Consider the following 16,777-nt stretch of genomic DNA (forward strand, 5'->3'; position numbering starts at 1 on the left):
CTCTTCTATCGCAGACACTAAATCCCAAGATCCGAAAATATTCAAAGCCCACATAATGCGCCTCTAATTGTTGCAAAGTCGATGTGTTACAATAACCATAAAACGTTACGATTTCCACAATTGAAACGATCACAGACAACGAGGGAAATAATAAAAAAATGTGCATCCAAAGGGGGGAGTGTACAATAGAAACGAACAGTTCTCAATTTGTAAGGCAACCAAAATTCGGTTTATTGTCAGGCAGCAATGGCGAAAAAATGGCAAAACAAATGGCCGGTGTCTCATTAATGCCACACAATGGTGGCAGCCAACGGCGTCCGAAATATGCAACATTCATCAATCACACAGCAAGCGAGCGGAGCTGACCTAAGCCGTTATACACTGGCAAAAAACAAATAATTTTAAATCCATTAAATATATCTTGTATTCGTCCTAATAAAAATTAATAAAGATAGTTGTTTTCTTATAAAAAGCTACACAAATAAGTTTAGTTGTCTTACAAATAAGTAGACTTCAAAGTAGTTTTTAAAACTCCTATTTAAAACAAACTTTAAAATAATTTAATGATATTTTAAGATGATTTTATTTTATTACAAAATTTCTAAATTAATTCTGAATAAAAAGCAAAAACAGATTTTTGAAATAATTGGTATCTTCATTATCCAAACAAATTTTAGGTTTATTATATATTAAGCTAAAAACTTTTTTAAAAACATATAATAAATATAAAAGAAATTATTATAGGTAATTTTTTTGTATCTTAATATTAGGATAATCTTTTAAAAGACACAAACAATTAATTATATCAATTTATAAGGGGAATTGAATATTTTTTTAGGTGTAAGCCGATCGGAGCGTGGCGCGCTCTGCTGGCCAGCGAATGAGAATGAGTTCACGCGCTGCACTTGAGGTCGAAAATGGACTGCGGACGGACGAGGGGCAGCCGACGGAACGACTGTGTGCGGATTGATTTGCTTGGCTCATTTTTATACCCTTGCAGAGGGTATTATAATTTTGGTCAAAAGTGTGCAACGCAGTGAAGGAGGCATCTCCGACCCTATAAAGTATATATATTCTTGATCAGGATCACCTCCTGAGTTGATATAGCCATGTCCGTCTGTCCGTCTGTCCGTCTGTCCGTCTGTCCGTCTGTCCGTCTGTCCGTCTGTCCGTCTGTCCGTCTGTCCGTCTGTCTGTTTCTACGCAAACTAGTCTCTCAGTTTTAAAGCTATCGAGTTGAAACTTTGCACACACCCTTCTTTCCTTTGCACGCAGTATATAAGTCGGAACGGCCGGGATCGGCCGACTATATCCTATAGCTGCCATATAACTGAACGATCGGAAATGCCATAACTCTGCTGTTTGTAAAGTTAGGAAGCTGGGATTTTCTATGTGTTTTATATTTGGCTAATCAATCCGACCTACCAAATTTCATAAGGATCGGCCGACTATATCCTATAGCTGCCATATAACTGATTGATCGGAAATGCAATAACTTTGGTGTTTGTAAAGTTAGGAAGTTTGGATTTTCTATGGGTTTTATATTTGGCCAATCAATCCGACCTACCAAATTTCATAAGGATCGGCCGACTATATCTTATAGCTGCCATATAACTGATTGATCGGAAATGCCATAACTTTGGTGTTTGTAAAGTTAGGAAGTTGGGATTTTCTATGGGTTTTATTTTTGCCCAATCAATTCGACATATTAAATTTCATAAGGATCGGCCGACTATATCCTATAGCTGCCATATAACTGATTGATCGGAAATGAAATAACTTTGGTGTTTTTAAAGTTAGGAAGGTGGGATTTTTTATGAGTATTAAAAATGCATCATATGAATAATTTTGGAGAATATAATTTGCAGAATATTCTGCAAGGGTATTTCAACTTCGGCTCCGCCCGAAGTTAGCTTTCCTTTCTTGTTATACCCTTGCAGAGGGTATTATAATTTTGGTCAAAAGTGTGCAACGCAGTGAAGGAGACATCTCCGACCCTATAAAGTATATATATTCTTGATCAGGATCACCTCCTGAGTTGATATAGCCATGTCCGTCTGTCCGTCTGTCCGTCTGTCCGTCTGTCCGTCGTCCGTCTGTCCGTCTGTCCGTCTGTCCGTCTGTCCGTCTGTCTGTTTCTACGCAAACTAGTCTCTCAGTTTTAAAGCTATCGAGTTGAAACTTTGACACACCTTCTTTCCTTTGCGCAGTATATAAGTCGGAACGGCCGGGATCGGCCGACTATATCCTATAGCTGCCATATAACTGAACGATCGGAAATGCCATAACTCTGCTGTTTGTAAAGTTAGGAAGCTGGGATTTTCTATGTGTTTTATATTTGGCTAATCAATCCGACCTACCAAATTTCATAAGGATCGGCCGACTATATCCTATAGCTGCCATATAACTGATTGATCGGAAATGCAATAACTTTGGTGTTTGTAAAGTTAGGAAGTTTGGATTTTCTATGGGTTTTATATTTGGCCAATCAATCCGACCTACCAAATTTCATAAGGATCGGCCGACTATATCTTATAGCTGCCATATAACTGATTGATCGGAAATGCCATAACTTTGGTGTTTGTAAAGTTAGGAAGTTGGGATTTTCTATGGGTTTTATTTTTGCCCAATCAATTCGACATATTAAATTTCATAAGGATCGGCCGACTATATCCTATAGCTGCCATATAACTGATTGATCGGAAATGAAATAACTTTGGTGTTTTTAAAGTTAGGAAGGTGGGATTTTTTATGAGTATTAAAAATGCATCATATGAATAATTTTGGAGAATATAATTTGCAGAATATTCTGCAAGGGTATTTCAACTTCGGCTCCGCCCGAAGTTAGCTTTCCTTTCTTGTTTTCAAGTCAATTACACATATTTGTGGCATTTGCGGCAATTGAGTATGAAAACTCATGCGGTGGGTCGTTGGACCAGTCGTAGGTGTTGGCCGTCTGTCTATTTTATTTGTTTGCGGCCAAGTTTATTTGCCTGTGTGCGAATGTGGCATGCCACAACAACTCGCCGCATGTGTCCGCCCACAAAATAGAGGTTTGGGGCTGACCAAGTGAGTCACGTTGGCAGTCGGGCGAGCCATAGAGATATGTAGCCATAACTCATGTCCCAGTCATTGCACAACGATCACGGACGAAACGGTCACCAAGGGGTTAAGCGCTGCCGCTTATCAAAACAGATGATGGACGAAGCTTTGGGCCAGTCAATCTTAAACGAAGCTTTAACTCGAAACAAAGGTACTTACTCCTGGGAAAATAATAAAATGTAACTTTCTAATGGGTGAAATGAAAATTAGTTTCTAAAGAAAATTTGTGTTGTATTATTTTGTCTTGTTTACAATGAATTTCCAAAAAATCAAGTTTTCCCTGTTTCATGTTCCGTATAGTTGTAACCAAGTGGGTCACCAAGGTGTTAACCGCTGGCTCTTATCAAAACAGCTGATGGGGAAAGCTTAACTCAGCCAAACAAAAAACTAAGCTTTAACCCACAACAAAGGTGTGATAAGAAAGCTCAACAGGGCGCATGCGTGATATTCGAAGAGCGAGCAAAATGCTAGCGAAAGCTCAGTAACAACAACAAGTGACGAGCTGAAGGGCGCCAGAGAAAGGGATTTCACAAAAAGTTACTCATATTTTGTTTACTACATGAGTAGTTACAATTGTAAGTTTTTTTCTGGTGTTCAGTGGATAGCCGGGAAACGACTACGTGAGAAATTTCAGTTGAGTTGGGTTTTTGAAATTTTGTAAGCACTGCGAAATATGAGCAGATAACTGTGGGAACTAGTCACATTTCGGCATAGGAAATTGTTCGCATAGCAAATGGGAAAGTCAAATAAATACTTTTTTGTTCACAAAATTATAAAGCATGAAAAGTATACAATTAATTTGAAACCTTATATGACTGTAAAAAGAGACATTTAAAATAAAATTTTTAAACAGGTTTTTAACCTTCCGTCGTTTTATTTCACCCAAGTGATATATACAAAGGCAAATAAAGGTTGGTGAATACTTCATTTAATATAAAATATTTTATAGAACCGGCTTTGTATAAATGTCGCAACATCTTGTCTTTTATTAAAACTAGTTAAGGGTGATACACAATCTTAATCTTAAAAAATCTTTATCAAATATTAGCTATTAAGATCGAAAGACTATGGAAAAACAATTATTTAAAATCAGAAGAATGGAAGTGAGATTTTAATTATCTCGTATCAAAACTTAAATATGTATTTAAGTGAAAAAAATAATCCGACAGTACTCACAATAGTTTGTTTGATCTGTTCAGTTTTTTAGCAAGTACTTTAAGATAATTTCTAAGAACCACTGTCCCACTTATCTAATAGCTTCTGTTTACACAAGGCTAAATACTCCCCTAATCGCGGCGCCTCAAGATCTGTTAGAGATATAAACCAGAGCCATTCGCCCATTTGTCGGAGGCATTCCTTGCACAGATCATTAATCAAGTGATCGAGCCGATCGGTAACTCAATCCGATGCATTTCAGCGAAGGAACATTTATTTATTTAAAGGCGTGTTCCCTTATATGCTGCATTCTTGGACAATGATTGCAACTATTTATAATACACTCTGCTCTCTCGAGAGATACGTGTATACTCCAATACATATACGCTCTCTTCTTCCGACTGTGCGTTTGTCAGTTTCGCACATCAAAATACGTAAACAAAAGCGTATTATCGCCCCGATAAACAACAAACAAAAATGTATTTGTTCTCTCATAAAGCACTGTCTCTCTATATTTTTCGAAGAAATTTTCTCCGCTCTTTCGCCCGCATTGTGAGAAGCAAAACAATCAAGTGAAAGCGCTGAAATTGTATTGTTGCCCAGCGCATAAACAGAGAAAAAGTCGGAGAAAAACTTTCGTCGGATACAGAGCAAAGTGCACAGCGCACGGCGGAGAGAGAGTGCCCAGTGGTAATGGCATGGTATCTGGGAAATATTACGGAGGAACTAACGCAGACCCCGGGGCCCCGAACTCAGGCAGTCATTCAGTCAGTCAGTCGCATGCGAGAGTCGCTATCGGGCGGAGTACAGAAAATCGGAATCAAAATCGGAGACGGAGACGGCATCGGAATCGGAATCGCAGACGGAATCCAAATCGGAATCTCTGGCGGTGGGAAAAATGTGCTAGAGAAGATGTGCGAGGTTGATGCGACGACGGGTCATAAATCGCAGCGGAATCAAATGAGTTTTATTCAATCAACGAAGAAAGTCCGCCCACCAACGGAAGTGCTTTACATATAGAGTCGTGCAAAGACATCCCAAATAAACTAAGCGCACAAAAGGTAAAAGCGAAAATTGTGCTGTAGAAAATGTGTGTGTATATGGAAGTACAAAAGTACACGCCTTTTAAGTGCACTAGGGGCGACATGTCAATAACAAATTTGTTTGAAACCCCTTTAAAATTACTTGTATAAAGGGGACTAAACTCAGAGACAGGAAATAATTTGCCAGACAAACGGTTTTCAGTTAGAGAAATACAAATACTGGTCTGGGCTTTGGGCCAGCTTTGCCTAGGGTCAACATCCTTTGACCCAATTATGGCTTAGGAACTGCACAATCTCTGCTGCCAATTGGCAATGTGTTGGCTTCTGTTTTGTTGTTGTGGCTGGTGTCAAGCCGTTTTTATAATGTGGCTCAATTTCCGTTGCCTTTCTTTTGGGCCTGGCCTAAACGCATCCCCAGTAATAAGCCCCCCGTACTCCCCTTGCCGTTTTGCTGACACGCCTCAGAGTTTTGCAGGCGAAAAATTATGAATAGCTTTGGGGGCGGAAAGGAGTACGGCGGGGTACTGGGGATTGGGTAAGGACTTTGGGGGCTAACGATTGGGGGCGGGGGTTCGGGCAGAAGTTGGTGGTGGGCGCGGCAGAGCAGGCGCACTCCTTGCAACTCTCTCACGGACTCTCTCGTCCACTCTCCAGACCCTTTCCTTGCCCCCAAGGATGTGCCTAACCTACCTTTTGTTGAATTTTATAGTATGTAGTATGATAAACGATACATGCACCAGTGTGAGTGTGTGTAAAACCGTGTGCGAGAGTGTGTGTAAGCAGGTGATTATCTGTTGCCGTCGTGTATTTATCTCATTGAAGTATTCAAAAGTGGAATGCAGACCGCTTTTAGGCGCTTACAACGTGCTTTATCGTTTTATATACCATTCCCCTTAAAGTCAGGACCATGGGCATAATATTGAGTTATTATCTGGACTATTTCCCCATAGTCAACTGATCATTCAACAAGTGACTGATTCCTATCCGTATATCACATTTCACATATTGCAAAAACTGTGTAACTTGTTTACTGACGCATCAGTCATTGTGCTAACTGATCTCGGTACAAATAGAATACACTTGAAAGCTGACCATAAAAACAAATTATTATCTTGTAATTGTGGTGTTCCCAGTTATTAATATCAGCATTCCATGAAAAAACAAGTAAAAGAATGGAAAAAAAATAATTATTATAAATATATACCAGCATTCTTTGTTTAAGTGGGAGTTCTCGTATTGATTCACTTAATAACAACTCAAAATGGTCCAATCAAAACACACTTTCCCCTCCACCGATTCATACACTTAATAATTACTTATCTTCAACTTCCTAAATATTTTATTAACTTAAAATATAAAATTAGAAATATTTTTAAATTCTTCTTCTCTCAGAACTTCTGTCAATTTTTCCACTGTCACATCAGCTCTAGATATTACTGACTTTAGCTGCATCTCTCTGCTGTTATATCACGAAACAAAATTTCTGTCCCATGGTTTCTTTGTGGAATGTGTCACGTACATATCAAAAATACTCGAAGATATTCCAGCGCGTGAGAAGCACTTCATCAGGAGCAAAGCTCCACTCGACACCCTCTGACCCACCATACTTTCACCCCAGAACCCACCATCTCCTCCAACCTCCCACCTTATTGTGCAATTTTTTTAATGGCAACCCCTGTGCTGATTGAGAGCTGCGCGTAAATGGGTGTCTGGGTGGTCGGATTAAATGGAAAGACGGGCTAAAAGTCAATAGGGATAAGAGGAGAATAGGCGACCCGCAAAGGCCTACGAAGCTTCAAAGCCGAAGGCGTTTTAATGAAGCACACTTGACAGTCATAATTCATTTGCAGCAAATCAACTCAGGGCTCGCAGACAGACAAGTCCCCTCCCCTTCCAACGGTTAAGGCTTGTCTTGGAGCGATAAGGAGTGCAGGGAAGTCCATTAATGGAAACCCATTAGCACACAGGAAGAAAACATCCTTTTCGACCTAAAAAGTCTGACGTTGTTCTTAGTAATTTCTTTTAAAATTGACTGCGTGATTATTCCATAAAAATTAGACTTCTTAATCTTGTATCACAAAGATTATTTAAAAACTCAGTACTTCAGTAGGAATATTCCAAACTTAGTAACTTAACTATAATTATATATTTATCATTAATGTTTTAAAATGTAAAATATGTAAAATTTCTCTTACCTTGTTCGCTGCAGCCTCTTTTGACAATGGGCAAGGATCAGGAGTTCCTGGAGGCGGCGCGCAATGGCAACATCTCGCACATCGAGAAGGTCCTTAGCCAGAAGGCCAAGAGGGCAGGACCGTTGGCAAGCCTGCGTCGTGGCACTGGCGTAAATGTCCAGGACAGTGGTGGTTACTCAGCCTTGCATCATGCCTGCCTCAATGGACACGAGGACATAGTGCGGTTGTTGCTGGCGCACGAGGCCTCTCCAAATCTTCCAGACTCGCGGGGATCTTCGCCACTGCACTTGGCCGCCTGGGCAGGAGAGACGGAGATTGTGCGGCTGCTCCTCACACATCCCTATCGACCGGCCAGTGCCAATCTGCAGACAATCGAGCAGGAAACACCGCTGCATTGCGCCGCCCAGCATGGACACACGGGAGCTCTGGCCCTGCTGTTGCATCATGATGCGGATCCCAATATGCGTAATTCCCGGGGAGAAACCCCTCTGGATTTGGCCGCACAATATGGTCGCCTGCAAGCGGTTCAAATGCTGATACGTGCCCATCCGGAATTGATAGCCCATCTGGGAACTGAGGCCTTGGAACGGGGTACACCATCACCCTCATCGCCGGCATCCCCGAGTAGAGCCATTTTCCCGCACACCTGTCTTCATTTGGCCAGTCGCAATGGCCACAAAAGCGTGGTGGAGGTCCTTTTGACCGCAGGAGTTAGTGTGAATTTGCTAACTCCCTCTGGAACTGCCCTGCATGAGGCAGCTCTTTGCGGCAAGGAGAATGTGGTCAGGACTCTACTGAAAGCTGGCATCAATTTGGCGGCCACCGACAACGAAGGACGCACAGCTCTGGATATTCTGCGCGAATTTCCACCGCATGTCACCAAACACATTGTGGCTGTGATCAACAGTACGTATGCGTAATCTTTAGAACCTGTGGTATTGCTTTAATATATTTGTGAATGTTACATCATATGTTAAATTAATATTAGTTATATTTAAAGTGCAGTAATACCATTTATCGAAGCAATGAAATATATAATCGTGACCCAATTTGTAAACAAATATATGTACAGTGAGTCAGAGATAACCGCAGGTCTTAAAATAAACTTCTGCTGTAGACTTTAATAATTGCAAGATTGAAAATATGGTAAAGCATGAGTACAGTTTAAATTGTATTTTCTCAATTAAAGTAGTATATTTTTTTAGGATATTTTCTATACATTTGTCTGGGTAAATAATTCATTTTTTTCTTTCCTGCAGACTTCCGTAACCAAATGGACACCGACGAGGGCGATGAGGTGATCTACAGGCAACACTCAGGGCCACCAAACTCGGGGCGTGGCCAAAACAAACACCATTCACAGCAGCAGCAGTCCCACAGCAATCACTACCATTTCAACTCCAACAACCACTTGCTGAACCACTCGCACTCCATGCAACAATCCGGTTACAGTAAACAGCGGCTGAGTGCCGGAAACGGTGGTCCCTACAACGGAGGAAAATCCTTGGATAGTGCCCTCCAGCCGGAGGATCGCTTTTACCAGGACCTCAACGCACATTCACCGCTGCATAGTCAGAAGTATGTTAACGAAAATAAAACAATTCCTTTTTATTAAGCAAATAATTTCCAAAATTCACTTCAGCATTTGTGGCTTTAAAATTTTAAAATGTAGCAATTACTTTTCAAACTAGTGAATTGAATATGATATTTTTAGTTTAATGTATAGATTTTAACCAATTTTGTAATTCTCCTCAATTTGTAACCCTCAAAACTAGTGACATGGGCGGTGGCTATAGTGTGAGCCCCTCCTCATCGCTGAGCAGCTTCGAGCCGGCCTCCGTATCGCCCCGATCCCGCTGCTCCACTGGCGGCCTTGGCCAACCCATGCAGATGAGCACATTCGCCCCGGCCGGACCACCCAAAAAGCCCCCGAGGCGCAACCTTTCCGTTTCGCCCACTCACGCCGGTTCTGGCCAACAGTTCAGCTACAGCTCCCCATCCAGTCAGAGCCAGAGTCAGAGCCACGGACATGGCCAAGGTCAAAACCAGGTGCGCCGGCAGCAGACTAGCGACAGTCCGTATTCCCATCAGAGCCATGGTAGTGTTGGCGGTATGAGCTTCGATGAGACACAGTTGCGGGAACGACAGCGAAACGATCGTCTTTATGCCAGTGCCAGGCAGAGTACTCGATCCGCCATCGCCGGCGAAATGAGCCTCAGTTCCAGTAGTAAGTATCTCAAGTAGTTACAAATCGAACCCATCTAATAGTTATATTTACAGATGATATGTTGGACCGCCAGTGCAGCAGCTCGGAACTGAACAGTGAGACGAGTGTGCCCAATTCTAGTGGGGATTCCCCGGCTACCAACTCCATGAAGAGGCCTATTCCAGCTCCTCGAAGTGCCACCACCAAGTTGTCCAAGGAACTACTTAAGTCAGCAGAAAGTGCTACTCTCAAGTCGTACAATCCGAATCGAAAACTCAAGCGCAATAGGAACAGCAGGTATGCATACATTATTAAAAAATATAATTAAATAGTATAGGAAGTGAAAGGTATTAAAATTAAACTTAAATATATGAGGCTATTCTAAATATATTTACTAATGATAGATAACTTGGTTTTAAAAATTACAATTTTAAATATAAATCTTAGTATTAAGCTTTATAATCCTAGTATAAAATTTGTAAGAACTTGTTTATTATTAAAAAATACTCGTTTTCTTCCCGTTGAAAGAAGCTTAACGCCAAAACTAAACGGAATCGTAATGTAATGTTTGTTTAAGGTGATGCTTGTTTTAAAATCACGAACTTTTTATGATGCCCAACAGTTTAGTAGTAGTAGTAAAAATGTTAATTAGGATTGTACTTAAATGCCTTTCAACGTAACGTAATGATCATATAAATTTTAACGCCATCAAAATAACGACTAGGTGACCCAAATTAAAAATCACTATAAAAAGTATGTTGCGCAACTTAATATATATCTTAATGCAAAATTAAAATTGGCTTTAAGTAATTGCTAGTCAGTTGTAGTTTAATGCTTCTAAAAAAGAACTCAAATGTCAAATCAGATATTAAATGGCAAACGCAAATCACTATTTAATTATTTAGATGTATAATTTTGGAGTAGGCAAATAAAGTTTTTTTTAAAGAAAGGTGTATTACCAATTTATATAAAACAATTTGATCAGTTTTATAGTCAGAAATATAAAGTATTCAATCGGTCCTAATCAAGTATTTCACAACATTTCAGTGGTGCAAATGTGGCTGCCAAATCCAACGGTGGCGACGAGAACTGCGAGGCGAAGCAGCAGATCCCGAGCAGCCCCACCCATTACAAGCAGCCACCGACGCCGGACCATCCGCCGCCGAGCTCCAGCCAAGCGGAGCGGACCATCCACGAGCGGATCCGACCGCTCAGCCAGGAGTACAAGCGGCGGTCCGCCCTGCTCCAGCTGCAGGCGGCCCAGCAGCTGATGATCGAAACGGGTTCCTCGCCATCGAAGCTGCTGCCCACGCTGAGTACGCCGGGCTACGATTACGACGATACGGTGACAGTGGTACCCCGTTGTCCGGCTCCCTCGTCCGGATCCCTGAGCTCCAGCATCTCGTGCTCGGATCACAGCCTCTCCCATTCCACGGACTATGTGGAGGAGTTTGTGAGCGATGTTCCATTCGCCGGTCTGCTGAAGGGTGCCTCCCAGCAGGTCAAGGAGTCGAGTGAGGTGCAGCTGAAAATCCGTGAGGAGGAGGGCAAACCGCAGCAAACTCTGCCAAGAGTGCGTCCTCCCATTCCCATCAAGCCGGCGGTGCCGGAGAGAAAATTCGTAAAGCCGCCAACCACGCCAACCAATCAACCGGTGGAGCCCAATGGAAATTCCTCTGGGGAAATAGTAGTCAAGCCGCCAAGATCACCCTCTAAGTCCCCCAATAAATCTCCTGGCAAATCGCCTGCAAAATCACCAGCAAAATCTCCCGGAAGTGGTAACTCAGCAGCTCGAAATTCCATAAATCTTCTGAGTCCCTTTAATGCCGAAGAGGCGCGCAAGAAGATCTCCGAGATTATCGAGAATTTTGGAAGTGGAATCCTGAACACCAGCATCACGCCCACCCACGACATCGAGTTGGACTTTGAGGACATGGAGGTGCCCAACGAGCGAAGGGAACTGGCCACTCGCCTTCGAACCGCCGGGTTGCTTCATCTGGAGCGGATGCTGTTCGAGAACGGCTATGATAACTACAAGTTTGTGGTATGTCCTTTGATCGAGACTTAATTGGTGTAAAAAGGAACTTATTTTGTGGGTTTCTTTCTCAGCACAATGTCTTTGAGGAGCCGGATATTCCGCTGCTGCACATTCCGGAGCGGGATGCAGCTAAGCTTTTGCGTTTTGTACAGAGTTTGCCGCCGGCGGAGTTCCAGCCGCAAGTGCCGCTCAAGACGCAGCAGGAGAACAAGGCGAAGGGAGTGGCCACCCTGCAGCAGTGGCTGAATACCATAGCCCTGCCGGAGTACCTGGAGTTCTTCAAGTGAGTTGCTTTTAAATTAGACAAATATCTTTGCTTGGAAAAAAGTTAGATCAATAATTAAGGAATTGAATGTTCCTTCATAAAAATAGTTATTGTGTTAGTTCCCTCATTAAACTAGTTATACCCGTTACTCGTAGAGTAAAAGGGTATATTGTATTCGTGCAAAAGTATGTAACAGCTAGAAGGAAGCTTTTCCGACCCTATAAAGTATATATATTCTTGATCAGGGTCACTAGCCGAGTCGATATAGCCATGTCCGTCTGTCCGTCTGTCTGTCCGTCTGTCTGTCCGTCTGTCTGTCCGTCCGTATGAACGCTGAGATCTCGGAAACTATAAAAGCTAGAAGATTGGCATTTTGCATGCAGATTCTAGGAGTTCCTACGCAGCGCAAGTTTGTTTCAAAAGGTGCCACGCCCCTTTAACGCCCACAATCGCTTATATACGATTTTAAAAATTTAAATATTTCGGAAAAGTAAAACGCAGTTTTATTGTGTTTATCAATACCTATCGAAATGTGAAGAAATTTTTCAAATCGGACCATTCGTTAAAAAGTTATGCGTGATCAAGTTTCTATCTCCATCTCCTACCCCTTTACCTGAGTAACGGGTATCTGATAGTCGGGGCACCCGACTATAGCGTTCTCTCTTGTTTTAAAATTGAAAACCCCTACATTTTGATATCTTTTTAGCAAGCATCTTTACAACACCATTGAGAGCGTGTGTGGAGTGTGGGATGTGGAGCTGCAGACAGTGCTGGAGATCAACAAACTGGGCCACCGAAGGCGCATTCTGCAATCGCTGGCCTATATCCGCCAAATGCGCGACAGTGACTCCAAGTCGCAGAAGACGCCGCTGGGCGAGAATAATGAAACCAATCAGCTGACAACGAATGGCAACGGAACGACCAGGGAGGTTCCACCAAGGATACCCGGCAATCCCGTGCATCACCGCAATTCCATCACGGGCTATCGCAAGAGTCGGTAAGATATAGTCATTTAGATAGATATTTTTCAATATTAAGTATGATCTATGCTTTTAAGACCCGCACCACCACCTCCGGCTCCACCAGCTAGAAAGACAGCCGCTCTGCAAATACGGGCTCCTTCGGAGCTTCTGCTCGGCCTTCCGGCCAATCTACGGACCACCGAATGGCGCCACTCGGCGCTGACTTTGCTCAACGAGCACATCAATTACGAGGTTCAGGTAAGTTCATATTGCAGTTACTCCTTTTAAAATACCAATTAAAAATCCGTTAATAATTCAATAACTCAAGACAAGGCTTCAAAGATTTATGTATTCTCATAAACGCGAATATTTAAGCTTTAACGGATGCTAGAGAATGCTTTAACAACCTAACAGCAGTAGCTGTTTATTTAAAAATAATTAAATGGTTTGTCTTTGAAAATTTATTGATTTATTTTTGAAAAGCAAGGACTTTAGAGTAGATTTGGCAAAAGGTTTCAAATCAACATTATTTTCAACTGTAATTAATGGCCATAAATTTCATAAAGTACTTTCACTGATTTTGACTGACTAATAATATTAATACTGTTAATTATTACCTTAAAATTTAACAACACAAATAATATCAAACCTTTTTTAACATTCTCATTTGTTTCTAAATTGGATAAATCTTATATTGGTCTCCTCTTCAATTGACAGTACCTCGGCTCAACGGTTGTGAAAGAACTACGTGGTACAGAGTCCACTAAGAAGTCCATACAAAAGCTGAAATCCTCAGCTGAAGGGGAAGGCAAATCGGGGTCACCACTCTCGCTGGCCATTTGTCATCGTGGAGTGGAGTTTATCGACGTGGGCAGTAAGGTAAGGGGTCTAAGATAAAAAATCATTTATAATACATAATCTATTGTCTTTACCAAAATCAGGATCAATTTAGAATTTTTTATAAATAACACTGTATTATGTTATATAATTTGCAGCGCACTATTTGCGAACACGAGATTCAGAATATAAATTGCGCTTGCCAGGACTCGGAGGACCTGAGGCATTTTGCCTATATAACCAAGGAGCAGGACCTGCATTACTGCCATGTGTTCCTGGTACAAAGCACAGTGAGTTCGGCTTATATATTGCAAAGGAATGTGGCGTTATATCATTCTTAACCCATCCAGGATCTTGCCAGCGAAATAATCCTGACTCTGGGCCAGGCCTTCGAGGTGGCCTACCAACTGGCGCTGCGCGATGGAATCTCCACCACGCCGGCTCTGCTCCTCGACAATGGAATGCTGCAGGGCGAGTATTGTGGCGGGAAATAGAGCCAGGACCTGGCCCCAGGAATGCAACCACCGCCGACACCACCGGCACCACTCAGGCCAGGTCACAGTCTCGGTCGCAGTCACAGTCACAGTCGCAGTCACAGTCGAAGTCGCAGCCTATGCGCCAAACTATTTTGCCTCACCAATTATGGGGCTCTGTTCAAGTTGTAGTGAGAGGGAATTTTTGTAAGGCAACTGGTAGTTTGTAGTCCTTGCGCATTTGACTTTTATACGAGCGGGGGTTTTTTTAATTATTTAACTATTTGAATGGCCAAAGAACAAACTACAAAACGAAACGAACAAAAAGACTCACAATCAACAAAAGGCACAATTTTTTCCAATTAAGAGAAATGCACCAAACAACAATGAAGGCTTTATTAGAGCTCACAACTTCCAAATAGGACAGAAAGCTTTCCTTTCCAATCGACTTTATAATTAGATCATTTTGCAAAAGGGAATTATCATTAGACCATTTTTCAGGGGTAACAATTGCATCCCTATTCCACATACATATTGAGGTATTGCATTTATGTGGTAAACCAAATCAAGCTTGACGATATAAAACAATAGTAAATGAAAATGTTTTAGCAAATTTTAACAGATAAAGAAAAAGAAAGAAAATCACATTTGGCGTACGAGGGAAGAAATTAAAATATATTGGCTTATTACAAATTTTATTAATGTTGAATGCTAAAGGCAAAGAATTAAATTAACGAAAAAGAGCAATGCAAAATCATATCCCGCATTCATGAAAATCTATAACCTATTGGCTAATCACATTTACTATATATTATACATATATACATACGACTAACTCTAATATTAATATGTATGCGTGTTGTTATATAATTTTTAATTGAATATTTAAGCGAATCGAATCAAATCAAAGGACAGACAACGCATCAAGTTATAAGCAACTGAAAGCTTACAAAATCGTAAAAATGAATTGACTGCATCGATGTGACGAGTCAGCCTAATTTTAAATATGTTTTTGACAATGTTTTACAAATTTTTAAAATGACTTTTAACTAGTCCCTTAGTTGTTACGTAAGCATTTATCAAATAACATTACACATATTTATTCGATTGTAAAATGTATTTTGTTTAAGGCCAGGCCTTGTTGTTATAGCTTTTTTTGTTTTAACTTGGTTTACGTAGAATATTTGATTGAGTTTAGACTTTAACGATGCGTATTCTCGACCCTTCTCTATCGATGTATGCGAACGCTTTAAATGTTAGCCTGCTTGTGGTACAACAGATTCCATTAAGTACCTACCTACTCAATACAAAATCGAAGATAATTACAAATTAAACTCATCTTAATCCATTTTCTCTGGGCAGCAGTTTGTTATGCCATAGACACGCACACGGAAAATAAATCAATTTTATTAAACTATATATACAAAGTCGTACTCAACCAGCCTAGCCCATAACTAAAGAAATTTAATAAAACCAATATATACGACGGATTGCAAAGTTGTGACAACACAAATTCCACATTTTTAAGTGTTTATCCAAAGAAAAGAATGAGCGAAAACTGAAACTGAAGGAAATAAATACTAAATAAATAAATAATTAACTGAGACTACATGTTGTTTCTAATTTTGTTTTGAGGGGTCAGGCGGTTATTTAAACGCCTCTTAATGTCAATTAAAGCCCACTTTCCCACAGGGATAAGACAAGGATTGGCCAGGGGGAAACCTCGATCAGTAACACAAAGGCAAACGCGTAAATGCGAATTTAATGTGAGCCGGTTTGCGAAGCGGCGCGATGTCTTGTTGGTTTTTTTTACGGCTAAATGCGTTAACCATTTGATCATGCGAATATTAATTGGCACTAGCCAACAGCTCGAGCCTAATGTTGTTGGCCACAAAGAGCGCCAGCATCAAATGGGGGCAGACATCCGATAGGATTGGCGAAGATTCAAGGCAGCCAGAATGACGACGTCTTGAACGAGCTGAACGTGAGCTTCACATCGGACCTCAAAGAGGAGCGTCGTGATAATGACACGGAAAAAAATAATGCTACTTAATAGTAATTATTGAGACTTAAATTAACTATATTTGAAAATTGTGCTTTATAATTTAAAATAATGTTACTGATATAATTTGCACCTCATTTATTTGTACTCATCTGAAATAACCTTACAATATTTCTGATATATCTATATTTATAAATCTTTTAAGGAGTTTCCACCAACAACTTAAAAGCAGACAATTTTCGTAAAATATCAAGTATATAGGCGCGGTGAGTTTGTTTCTAATAACGATAGTTAATAGTTGTTTGCTGTCCCAATAAATCTTAATTCATTTCTGAAATATTTTATGAAAAAGATCTTCGTGCTAGTAACAAGCTTTTGATTTTTGAGCCAAATTAATATATCAATATCTTTATCCCACGGAATCCTAACTGTGGTATACTTAGAATAAATATAACAATTTTGTGAAAACCGATCTTTGGCATTATCTTTCTACCCCAAG

The 16,777-nt window shown here is 40.8% G+C and overlaps 1 protein-coding gene across 1 annotated transcript; it reads left to right on the forward strand.

The window, feature by feature from the left end:
• Positions 1-5,021: 5,021 nt before the first annotated feature.
• LOC108051559 (ankyrin repeat and SAM domain-containing protein 1A) lies at positions 5,022-15,882 on the forward strand. The gene is made up of 12 exons (XM_017133694.2): positions 5,022-5,318; positions 7,510-8,401; positions 8,755-9,073; positions 9,271-9,722; positions 9,776-9,998; positions 10,749-11,745; positions 11,811-12,022; positions 12,711-13,001; positions 13,062-13,224; positions 13,684-13,845; positions 13,962-14,093; positions 14,154-15,882. Exons 2-12 carry the CDS (start codon positions 7,522-7,524, stop codon positions 14,295-14,297), a joined length of 3,975 nt encoding a protein of 1,324 aa, XP_016989183.2. The 5' UTR covers positions 5,022-5,318; positions 7,510-7,521; the 3' UTR covers positions 14,298-15,882.
• The last annotated feature ends 895 nt before the right edge of the window (positions 15,883-16,777 follow it).

The sequence above is a fragment of the Drosophila rhopaloa genome, unplaced genomic scaffold (genome assembly GCF_018152115.1).
Source record: "Drosophila rhopaloa isolate 14029-0021.01 unplaced genomic scaffold, ASM1815211v1 contig_178, whole genome shotgun sequence".
Taxonomy (NCBI): Eukaryota; Metazoa; Arthropoda; class Insecta; order Diptera; family Drosophilidae; genus Drosophila; species Drosophila rhopaloa.